Source organism: Lynx canadensis, chromosome B4 (assembly GCF_007474595.2).
Source record: "Lynx canadensis isolate LIC74 chromosome B4, mLynCan4.pri.v2, whole genome shotgun sequence".
NCBI classification, from domain to species: domain Eukaryota; kingdom Metazoa; phylum Chordata; class Mammalia; order Carnivora; family Felidae; genus Lynx; species Lynx canadensis.
The window spans coordinates 43532474-43545462 of record NC_044309.1 but is presented as its reverse complement, the minus strand read 5'-3'; the positions used below and the strand labels follow the sequence as shown (position 1 = coordinate 43545462).

At 38.7% G+C, this 12989-nt stretch overlaps 1 protein-coding gene across 1 annotated transcript; it reads left to right on the top strand.

Moving 5' to 3' along the window:
* Window positions 1-236: 236 nt before the first annotated feature.
* On the top strand, window positions 237-11913 carry LOC115519303 (C-type lectin domain family 2 member A-like). The gene is made up of 6 exons (XM_032593719.1): window positions 237-428; window positions 1783-1933; window positions 2610-2753; window positions 7657-7826; window positions 10575-10678; window positions 11456-11913. The coding sequence occupies exons 2-6, from the start codon at window positions 1888-1890 to the stop codon at window positions 11523-11525; spliced, it is 534 nt and encodes a 177-aa protein (XP_032449610.1). The 5' UTR covers window positions 237-428; window positions 1783-1887; the 3' UTR covers window positions 11526-11913.
* The last annotated feature ends 1076 nt before the right edge of the window (window positions 11914-12989 follow it).

The window sequence follows — 12989 nt, the reverse complement described above, 5'->3', positions numbered from 1 at the left end:
TCCAAAAAAAAAAAAAAGAAAGAAAAAAGAAAAATCAATGGCAAAATGTGACCAGGAGGGTTCCAGAAGTGCTCTAGCAAGTTAGGTTGTGGCCCTAGTTCACTCCTTGTACCCATACAGCTTTGCAATTCCTCTTAAGGGTAGTGAAGTGCACTTCCCCATTCTTTGCCTTTGAGGTCAACCAGGAGATAACCTTCAGCCAATGAGATGTTAATAGTGACTTGAAATATGCGGAATTGATGAGCTTACCCTCTTGTACCTCTGACATCTCTGTGCGAAGAGCTTCTGGAGTAGCGGCTGACTTTTCCGCCGGGACCCCGGGGTAGCCAAGAGACCAGCACACCAGACTCACGGCTCGAGGCAGGGTCACAGCCGCAATCAGCCTTGACCGGACAACCCAGACAACTTGGCCAACGCAGCACAGACTAGTGAGTGAGCCAGGGTTTGGGGCGTGCTTTGTAAAATAGCCTGAATACGGCAATAGCTAACCGGTACGCAGGGAAAATGTATGCTTTTTAAGTAGCACGTAGAGTATTGGGATAATCTTTGCTTCGGATAAAGGCTTGAAAAAATAACCTAGCCATAGATTTCCCTATTCCCTCACTCTCTCTCTCTGTCTCTCTCTCTCTAACACATAGCCATGGCTCCTGAAATAAACGTTTTATTTGGGGATATGAATTAATAATCATATATTAAAAACATCAATATGCAAAATTAGAGAGAACTCTATAGCTTATAATCCAGCTTTAAAAACTGTCAACCCATTACTTTCCATTTGTCTCCCAAGGAGGGGAGTTCGAAATGCTGTTGTTGGGGCCCCTGGGTGGCTCAGTCAGTTGAGCGTCTGACTTTGGCTCAGGTCATGATCTCACAGCTCGTGGGTTGGGTTCGAGCCCCGCGTCGGGCTCTGTGCTGACCGCTCAGAGCCTGGAGCCTGCTTCGGATTCTGGGTCTCCCTCTCTCTCGGCCCCTAACCCACTTGCATTCTGTCTCTGTCTCTCTCAAAAATAAATAAACTTAAACAAAAAAAAAATGAAATGCTGCTGCTGAACAGGAGGTCTGCTTTCTACATCTGGAAACAGAAGTTCAGCATATGAGAATGCTCACAGAAAGAACCAGGACAGTAGAGCAGAGTCGTCCAGTGATCAGAGCCAACGAATATATAAGTTTGGCCACATACTGGCTATATGACTTTAAGAACCCTTTTTACCTCTCTGTTACTTTCAGGAGGTTATTTCCTCTGTAAAGTAATGATAATAACAAGCTCCCGTTTCATTTCATTGTGAGTATAAATTAAGTCCTAAAACTGAAAAGCTCAGAACCAGGGCTACCATAGAGTGAACACACAATACACGTGAGGTATGTTTGTTTCTATTATTATTATTAAAGTGATGCGATGTTCTTTTCACTGCAGTGTAAATTGGTATTTCACGCTGGACTTCTTTAGGATTGCTCTGTGGCTTGGATCCATCATGGTCAGAATTAACTAAAAATTTTGGTAGGTCAAGGGGACGGTGTGAAAACTCTATCTGTCGGCCTCATAAACTACTGGACGTCACTTCCTTTCCACTGAACCCCACAGTCAAAAGAATCATTTCGGAGGCCCCCACCACCTCCAGTGGCTCCTCAAACCACAGGGAAGTGGAATGATTTCCGGATGGCAATGTAGCAAAAGGACGGGAGTCGCATGATTGCTCAGACTTCCGAGGCGGTTTGTCATAATTTTGATATTGATGTGGAATTCTCGTTTTAGTTTGCCTTAACTTTACGTTCTCATTTTAGCTTGTCTTTGTATTATTGACTCTAAATCCAACCGGCGGGCGGAGATCTGGAATCCTGTGCATTCCCTACGACCAATCTGTATCGTTGCTTTGCTGAAAAAGAGACATGGATGATGGACTATCGCTGGGGAATTCAGATTTCCAGTCTAAGGGTGAGAAACGCATGCGTGACAGGCTCTAGGTGCTACGTGTGCAGTAAACAAATTTACATTTGGTGGGCACCTGCTATCGATTCTGAGATCTAACTCTCCTCAGAGAGTCGGTATCTCCATGCTCATTTCTTCTAGCCGTGGCATATTATTTTCAGCTATCGATCCAAAGTATCTTATAACCAGATCCACACTGTGTGGATAAAAGATAACGAATTTCTGTACTATTTTTAACAGCATCATTAGATAAAATTGACATACATTGAAATGCTTAGAAACAGCTTGCCAATTTCCACCCCCCTCCAAAAAAAAAAAAAAAAATTCCGGCTGAGAATTTTGTTTGGGATTGTGATGAAGCTATACATTCATTTGAGTGAAACTGACAACTTCACAAAAGTGAAGTCCTCTGACTCACGAAAACAGTATCTTTCTCCATTTATTCATGTCTGTAACTTATTTCAGCAATGTTTTGTCGTCTTCAGTGTACAAGTTTTGCATGTCTCTTGTCAGATTTATCCATAAGGATTCAATATTTTATGCAGTACTGTAAATAGTATATTTTAATTTTCCATTGATCACTGAGAGCAGATAAATATGGTCAGTTTGCATATACGGATCTTGTTCTTTTACCATTCCAAACTCGAGTTAGTAATGAAAAACTGATTGATTTTTTTAATAGGAGACATTATCACTTTCAACCTTACCAACAAACCACAAGGACCCTCAAAAAGGAATAAAGAGAGACTTTGTATCTGTAAAGTTATCACCATTGTCATGTTCTTTCTGATGATTTTGATAACTACCCTGGCCACAATTTTAGCAGGTGAGTTGCCCACTTCCCAAATACGCTCATGTTAACTCTACTATAAAATATTTCACCGTATGTGTGCTTTAAGGGTAATTCTTGAACATCTTTGTGCATGGAATGGACATATGTTTCTTCTTCTATAAAATGAGGATAATAGCTGTATTTCATACTGTGAGGATAACAGTAATGCATATGAAACTTTCTTCTAAACCAGTGTGACTTATAGTCCTTACAAGGTAAGGGGCTCATGGTAAAATAGTACATCTCCATACTGCATCCTTCATCAAAAAAGTCTCATTATGAAGAAATATAAAAAGAACTGCACAGTATATTTGTAGCATAGTTAACAATGAATCACCAGGTCCTTATCTCCCTGTGGACTGGTAGCAATTTATGGAATATTATCTAGTTGGGGACTACCTTGCCCTAAACCATATACTTTTACATATGTATTAGTATTTTTTTTTTCTAAACTGCTTCTAGTCAATGACTATGTTGATAAGAATGGAAATTGAGTTTAAGGTGCAAAACATTTGATCTGTGTCTGGTTGTGCAGCTTCCAATGACGGAGTCAGATTACCAAGCTCCAATTATAATTCACAACTATACATATGGGCTACAGAGAATTGGACAAGAAGAAATTGTTACTATCCTAATGACCATATTTTGTACACAAAATATCAATTACTCTTAGATTCTAAAAAGAAGTTTAGAATGGTATATCACCCTCTAATGATAGCAAACTATGTACATATTTTCTGAAAATAACTTGAAACAATTTTAATGAGATGTTTCAAAATATATGCATAAGTATATATGCATTTGGTGGGCATATATTCATGTGTATATGATTTACACATGAATATATGTATTATACATGTATATATGTACATATATACGTGTTTATATTTCTATACACATGTATATGTATATGTATATACACATATACACATGTATATGATTTACACATGAATATATGTATTATACATGTATATATGTGCATATATACGTGTATATATTTCTATACACATGTATATGTATATGTATACACATGTATATGATTTACACATGAATATATGTATTATACATGTATAGATGTACATATGTATATATATGGGTCACATATATACATATGTATATATATGTATATATGTATATATATGTACATATGTATATATATGTACATCTATACATGTATAGAAATATATATACATGTGAATACCCTGTATGTATATAAATAGATAATTAGATAAGGAGATTGAGAAAGAAATCTTTATATAAACTCGGCATTAGGCTGTGTGTTGACAACAAACAAGACAGATACGATTCCTGCCCTCATGGAACTTACTCAACAAAGCAGTCATGAGTCAAATAATAAGAATGGTGAGTTCCATGAGGAGGACATAGGTAATGAAGTCCAGGTGAGTAAACAGCTTTGCCAAAAAGACTATGACATCATATTAGGGGAATGGGCTTAAATATTTACAGTAAAAATTTTAGCACCAAACTACTCCTCTTTGAGTCATGGTCTAAAGTTATAATTTATACCTAACTACAAACTAAAGAGACTGTTGCTCAAGTAAAAGCATAAATGATGTCTACTGGTCAAGTTAAGGAAATCAACATTATTGATATTTTTACTCAGCTTAAATTACACTGTAATTACAGTCATATAACTTCTCTGGACAAAATAATAAAAATAATTAAGAGGAAGAAGAAGGAGGAGGAGGAGAGAAGTTGGAGGGAGAGGAGGAGAAGGAGAAAGGTTTTTGATAAAACAAAATATATATTTGTAAAGCGTTTTATGCTTTATAAAATATTTTAATACACATTTTATTTGCATTTTTTAGTGACCCAGAGCAATAGTAAAGTATTAGTGTTCTTATTTTCTTTTGCTATACACAAGGACTTTGAACGTCAGAGATAGCAGCTGTCTAAAGACCGTTGAGTAGACCCAAGTTACAACCTGAATCCAAGTCCTCTGCATTTTATTCATCATTCTTACAATATCTACAATGCTGTCTCTCTCTTTTTCGTTAATTTTTTTTTAATCTTTATTTTTACTTTTGAGAGGGAGACAGACACAGAGGGCGAGCAGGGGAGGGGGCAGAGAGAGAGAGGGAGACACAGAATCCAAAGCAGGCTCCAGGCTCCGAGCTGTCAGCACAGAGCCCGACGCGGGGCTCGAACTCGTGGACCGTGAGATCATGACCTGAGCCGAAGTCAGACGCTTAACTGCCTGAGCCACCCAGGTGCCCCCAATGTTGTCTCTTTCTAAGTGAGCTTATTTCCTATGGTTTATATAAAAAATACCCACTTATTTGTTAAAGGAGCTGAAATATGTGCAACCTGTTCTTAGAAACGTAGGGTTTCTTCCAGGCCGCCTACTGCAGTCAATGCAGGCCATGCTCACAGATGCTCCTAGTTTTCTCTCAGTGGAATTTATTCAGTGGACTTCCTAAGGATCCTCATTTGTGTTCTCTGATTCAAGCCATGTTCAAGAGAATATTTTATAAACTGGGTCACACAACGCTATAGACAGTTTATAAAGGTTAATATGCTTTATCTTGTAGTGATATTGAACTGTGGGACCAGAATTCCATCTCCCGGTTTTATCTTTGGTTATAGGTCATCCAGCGTCTAGCATCTCAGTTTCCCTATTTATACAGCAGAGGACTGGACTCAATAGTTTTTAGTGCTGCTTGTGATGCTAAAACTCACTGATTTCCTAAAGTTATCAAGCAAAAGTAAGGGTTATTTAACACAACCTAGGATGCTAAATTCCTGTGACCCAGATCAGATGATGGCAGTTTGTGCGTTGATGTAAAAACGAGCTTTTCTTACTTAATAGATATGAATACTTAGGTTAAAATAGGCAAAGGTCTAATCAGGTCTAGAATAAAAATTGTTCCTTCACTTAGGTATACTTGAGAACAGTTACATAGATTTTTCTTGGATGGGTATGACTGCTATATATTTTGTTGATTTATGCAGCAATCAGACATGACATAATCACCAGGTATAACTATTTACCTATAGAGAGGAATAGAGAGATAGAGATAGATAGATGAGATAGAGAAGAGGCAAAAATTATATATACATAATAAATATATATAATATATATAATATATAATAATGTATATATGTATATAGCTATAGCTATATATATATAATGTCATAGCTATAATGTATTAAATCTGATAGTCTATTAGAAGCCAAGAGCATGGAAAGTAGAGTATGATCAATTCCAATGGGATGGAGTGGAGGAAATTCATAGAGGAAATTGTGCTGTAACATAATAGATCATTTAAATACAAGGAGATACTTGCCAGTTGGACAGGATGAAATTGTTTTATTCCAAGTTAAGGTGGGGGTATGGCATTGAGGAACACAGAGCAGCGTGAGCAAAGGCCCAGATATTACCTAAAGTAACATGACATATGTAAGGGACTAGGAGAAGTTTGGTAAACAAGAAAATGGAGACAGAAACAAAGGGCCTACAGAAAAATCAGATGAGATAAAGCTGCAGATGTAAACAGAAATCAAATTCTGATGCACTTTTCATTAAAGTTCAAAGAAAAAGTTAGACTTTAAACATAACTTAAGCATCATAGAAGCATATGCAGAACCGGAACAAGTATCTCCCACTTAGTTATTTTGTGCACTTTATTTTTTTATTATTTTTTAATATATAATTTATTGTCAAGTTAGCTAACATACGGTGTATACAGTGTGCTCTTGACTTTGGGAGTGGATTCCCATGATTCATTGCTTACATACAACACCCAGTGCTCATCCCCACAAGTGCCCTCCTCAATGCCCATCACCCATTTTCCCCTCTCCCCCGCACCTTCCCCCCCCATCAGCCCTCAGTTTTTTCTCTGTATTTAAGTCTCTTGAACACTTGTTTTTTCCCCAAATCTATTTTTCTTCTAACAAGAATTTTAATGAATCAACAGGCCATCAATCCCGTCCATACATCATCACCTATCTCTAATTTTGAGACAATCCTTTCAGTGTAAGGTGTAAAACCTTAACCACGTGTATAAGCAACACCTAGCTCCTGTTCGATTTTCTGGCCTCGGTTATGGTCCAGTCATGCTGATTTTCCTTTCTCAAGTGAAAAGGACCTTTACCCTCCAGGACCTTTACACGCTCACTTCCTCTTTGCTGAGAACGTGCTCTCCTCATCCTTCATCTAGTGAGCTAGCTCTCTGCACCCTTCAAGTGTCACCTGAAATGTCGACTCCAACCCCCACCCCTGAGCGGGACCAACTCCCCTCAACTCTTGTTCTCTTAGTACCCGTGGCTATCCCTTTTGCATCACTCCTTGAAATTTGTTAATTACTTGTTCACTCTCTATCTGCCCCACTAGGCTCTCAGCACAATGATGGCAGGGACCATGTCTGTAATAAATACACACAACGATGCTTAACATAGGGTACACTCACAAATATTTTTTTTATTGACTGGATGAGTGTCCATTAGGCAATTGTACATAGGAGATCTCTGACCAGAGGCCTGGGTTGGGCACATCAATTCAATAATTATCAGTATAAGCATGACAGCGTCATGAGAATGAGTGTGTTCACCTAGGAGGAGTGTGTCACCGGAGAAGAGCAGGGAGTCTTGAATCCGAGCAATGCCAGCATCTACACGAGTGGCATCTGCCATGGATTTCTTTCAACTTAGCAAGAAAATAAATACGAGAATGTACTATCTGTCCTCATTTGGAGAAAAACGAAGAATGACTAAGGAAATCCCAAAACTTCAGACTGAAGGGCCAAAAGCTAATCTGGTGAATTTCATATCTAGGGATAAGATAATCATTTTACATCAAATTCTAATGCGTCTCAGAGCAGAACATTCAGGGCGTGCCACCGCCTCGGTAGTTAATATATCAGGAAATTGTTTTCAGTTGAAAAACACAAATCTTCCGCTGAACGCATGTCATGCTTGGATGGCTGGATTGGTTACTTAGGAAAGTGCTTCTATTTCTCCGAAAGTACAAGAACCTGGAGAGCAAGCCAGAACTTCTGTGCCTCTCACGCAGCCACTCTTGCTGTCTTCAACACCACAAAAGAACTGGTAAGGCAATTCTTTTAAATTATGATTATGTTCTTGGGGGTTATAGCTGATACGGAGGCTGCACACTGGAAATGGAAATGGTCCAAAAAAGACCCTCTCATCCATCATAGAAGAACCCCTCCCCCTTTTTTTTCCACATCAGCTTAATCAAAGAAAGAGCTCACGTCAGGCCACACTCACCTCCCAGGTCAGGTCAGATCAACCATTAGAGTAAAAATTATTAGACAACATTTAGGACATGACTTCCCCCACCTGACTTTTCCAACTGGGAGTAGAAGGATTTAGAAATAAGTTACATACTAGGCATTTTTCCCTATGCCTAATATAGTTCAGCTTATATATTCCTGCCTAGACTCTAAAAGCAGGGTTAGAGTGGTATATCTCCCACCAGAAAGATCCGACTATTCTTCAAAAAAATTCAACTGCATAATTAGCTAGCTCTATATTTTTGAGTGAAATACAGCAGCAAAATCCAAGGAAAGTCCAAAATCACTTCCCACGAAGCTCAGACCCATGAAGCCATAATAAAGCCCTCAGTAATGAACTGTTATTGCCTACCTGTTTTACACCAAATTAAAGTTGCTTTTTGTGGAACTATATTCAAAAAATAATAATAAGCAGAAATTCATGGCAAACCAGGTGTCAGAGATACTGGAAAGGATTAATAAAGGAGTCAAGCATAACCAAGAGGGTCTGGTAGGTTCAAGGCATAGAAAAGGGTTAATGGAAAAACTTAAAAGCACACAGTACAAACTTCCCCCGACCAGAAATAATAGAGATAGAGAACAATAGAGGTGGCAAGAGACAAAACAGTTGAGACCTCAAGGAGCACAGGGATGTATTTAACATTTATTGAACCCTTACTCTGCCAGGAAAGGACAGAAGAGGGATTGTCCTAAATTTGAACTAATTTTGTAGCTCGTTCTGACAAGGAGTTTTGGATAAGTACATTCAGATGGCTGAAAAGTAGAAATGAAGTCATACATTCCATTCTATAGAATAATAAATCAAGAAACTAGAGCAGTGAAAAAACGGGAAGTATCAGATGAATACGGAAACAAAACAAAGGAAATACTTTGACTGAAAAGCACAGTCACTGAAATAATTTTTGGAATAAACAAACGAGTTCAACAAAATAATGAGGATATACAAAAGCAATGCTGGTTCTGTACATAGAAAGAATTGATCACAGAAAAAGAAAACAGATATATGCACCTGATTATAAACAGTAGAGATTATAAACAGTAGAGATTTTTTTTTAATTTTAAAAATTTTAAACTTTTTAATTTTAAAAATTTTAATTTTAAAAATTATAAACAGTAGAGATTTTTAAAAAAAATTTTAAATGTTTATTTTTATTTTTGAGACAGAGAGAGACAGAGCATGAACGGGGGAGGGTCAGAGAGAGAGGGAGACACAGAATCCGAAGCAGGCTCCAGGCTCTGAGCGGTCAGCACAGAGCCCGATGCGGGGCTCGAACTCGGACCGCGAGATCGTGACCTGAGCCGAAGTCGGACACTTAACCGACTGAACCACCCAGGTGCCCCTAAACAGTAGAGATTTAAAAGCATAAAATCTTACAAATAATTTTATGCCAACGAATTTGAAAACTTTGAAGAAATGGATAATTGTCTAAATAATTATTTAAACAATTGTGTAGACAACCGAAATTTGGATATGTATGGACAGACATATTTTTAAAAAATTAAATTGTGAGCATCAAAGGGTAAAAAGTGTTCAAACAAACTAAAGCGTTCAAATAAACTAAAGACATAGAGAAAGTATCAACCCAACAGAATTCACAAAAAGCTAAAATAAGGGAAAAAAAACCTAGTAGTCAAAAAACACGACACTGACAAATCCAAATACGACAGCAATCGTGATAAAATGATTTTTAAATGCTTTTAATTTGTTTCTTAAATGAAAAAAAATTATCAGATGGTTTAAAAAAAAAAAGCAATAAAGTCCAGTAACGTGCTACTTACGGAGACATACTTAAGCACATACTCATACACACACGTGTGAACACACACATAAAAGTTAGACAGAAAAATGAAAGGAAATATATGCAAAACAATTACTAACCAAATCCAAACAAAACGTAAAAGCTAGGCTATTGGTAATAATATCAGAAAATATAATGTATCAGAATGAATTACGAAGGTATATAAAACCTGAATGAACCAATTGTGCAATGTATTTTACTGCTAAGATTGTCCTGTTCCAAAAGGCACCAAACCTAAGATTTACTGGCAAATTTGACCACGCCATCACAGAACAGATCATGTCTGTCTTCTAACAGTTCTTTTAGAAGTGAAAAAGAGGGGCACCTGGGTGGCTCAGTTGGTTAAGCATCCGACCCTTAATTTCGGCTCAGGTCATGATCTCATGGTTCATGAGTTTGAGCCCTGCGTCGGGCTCTGTGATGGCAATGCGGAGCCTGCTTGGGATTCTCTATCTCCCTCTCTCTCTGCCCCTCCCCTGCTCTCTTTCTCTCTCTCTCTCTCTCTCAAAATAAGCAAACACTTTTTAAAAAAGAAAATAGAATAGGAAGAAAGCTACCCAATGCAATTTACTAGGGTAGTTGTTACAGAAGTAACTGAACCCATGAAGTAACCTGTGAACCAGATAAGGACACTGCCGCCTTCCAAATATGAAAGTCTGTATTTCTCCAAAAAGTATAATGAGACAAAAGAAAATCCAACCGAACGAAGCATTTGCTATTCATCCTAATATACTTTCTTAAAGGATTTCCTGAAGCGATATTCTGACCACTCTCAATATTGGATTGGACTGAGTCGAGAAGCAGGACAGAGCTGGAAGTGGATAGATGGAACCATATACAGTGGTTGGTAAGTCCTGGGTCTGTAATTTATCCACCGAAAGCTGGGGCTCTAAGCCCTTTACCACCACAGAGAGATCTGAGCTAAAATCCATACACACCATTCTCCTGGAAGTTTCCTTTGTGGTGGAGAGTAAAATGAGCCCAGAGAAAAAGTGGTAATGTAAATTATTGTATAAAGTAAAGGGGCGCCTGGGTGGCTCAGTTGCTTGAGCGTCTGACTTTGGCTCAGGTCATGATCTGACAGTTTGTGGGTTCGAGACCCACACCGGGCTTTGAGCTGGCAGTGCGGAGCCTGCTTCAGAGTCCGTCTCCCTCTCTCTCTCTGCCCCTACCCTGCTTGTGCTCTCTCTCTCTCTCTCAAAAATAAATAAACATTAAAAAAACGATTGTACAAAGCATTTAATACTTGTGATATTCCAAACAATGTTTCATATCATTTGACTTCCACAACAGCCGTGGGAAATAGACATATTTATCTCCGCTTTACGGGGGCGAGACATCAATGTTCAGAGATGTGACTACTTCTAGAATTTCACAACACATGTTTAACACGTGCTTAGCAGTAAATTCTGCACTTCTTCACCATATAGGTTACAGGTTTTTTTGAGTTTCTGAAGCCGCATTTAAGGCCAACGCATATGAGTTCACTTTGCGTTATATTCAAACACCGTGTTGGGTAAGAGTAAACGCTCCCAGCAGAGGAAAATTTTTCTGCAGTCACGCCAGTCAGGACTCACTCATCCTGTCGCCTTTGTTTTTTTCCCCCTTCTGTGTTTCGTTTTAGGTTTTGGAATTGGAGAATGTGCCTATCTACACAAAACGGGGATCAGAGGCTCCAGTACCCGCTTGGTTAGAAAATGGATTTGTAGCAAATCAGACCTATGCATCCCCAGAAGTTAAGACATCATGGATCTAAGATATTTTACGTAAAATAGTGTAAAAGGAATAATTTTTATTCCTCTTGAAGGAAACATATTATATTAATATGAAAGTACGTGAGATTCATGTTTAGAAATTTCCATTGGTGTTTTACTCCGCTTCTCTAAACCCATGTTTATAAATCTTCTAGAGTCTTAGGATTCAAGAAATACATGCCCCAACGTCTGTTCCCAAATCTCACAGAATAAAACTTCTGATACGTAATACATTAAATACGAATGAAAAACCTAAATGACATTTTACAGTATTTACTCCTATGGATTCAGATTAATGTCATTTAAAGTGGCTTGTTTTTCTGGGGCGCCTGGGTGGCACAGTCCGTTAAGCGTCCGACTTCAGCCAGGTCACTATCTCGCGGTCCGTGAGTTCGAGCCCCGCGTCAGGCTCTGGGCTGATGGCTCAGAGCCTGGAGCCTGTTTCCGATTCTGTGTCTCCCTCTCTCTCTGCCCCTCGCCCGTTCATGCTCTGTCTCTCTCTGTCCCAAAAATAAAGTGGCTTGTTTTTCTAAGAACTGTAATATTTTTGCCCTGCCTCCTTACTTTTATTATCGATACTAGTTGTTGATGTTCTTTCGGTTTTGCAATATGTATGAGAGTCACTCGTGAATGTAGCGTTACGGAAACACGAGCCTCGTGTTGAAATGCGTTGAGTTACTAGCTAAACGAATCGCTTTCATGCGCCAACCCCACAGGCCATCATGTTCAGACCATCAGGATTTTGAGTAAACAGTCTGAACTAGCACATGTCTAGTACCGAATGCCAGGAACCTATTGTACAATGGACAATATCAATAGTATAAATTTGGGGAACAAATGGGTGAAAGAGGTATTTGAACTCTGCTGCTCAAGCCTCTAGTTGAGAAAACGACAAATCAGGTTCTGTGACAGCATGTGTAACTTTTCAGAGAATATGATCTTCCCAGTTACTCAAGGTTAACCAGATCTGTTTGTTAAAAATGATCCTTGCATTAAAGTGAAATCTGTGATCTGCATCTTATGGGTGCGTAATGTATGCTCACTGCGAGAAATGAAAACAGTTGTAATAGAACACAGACTGGAGAACGGGACAAGTAAGAACTCACTCAGGAAAAGAGCAGTGGGGTTTCATTCTTGTATCTTTTCCGAGCCAGGCCAAAGTTTCCATGTTTTCATCCCCTCTCCGCACCCTCATTTTCACTTCCTTTTCCTCCCTGTACTTCCCCCTCTCCTATTCTTCAGAAAATCAGAGATGGGACAGATGAACCTTTCACGTTTAATTATCAAACAGTAGAAGAAGTGCACAAACAAATGTATGTCTTGTATGGAAAGGTTCAGCGGCAACAGAAGGAAGTGTGTGCCCAAAGCCGAGAAGGAGGCTCCCAGTGAAATCATTATGGGGGA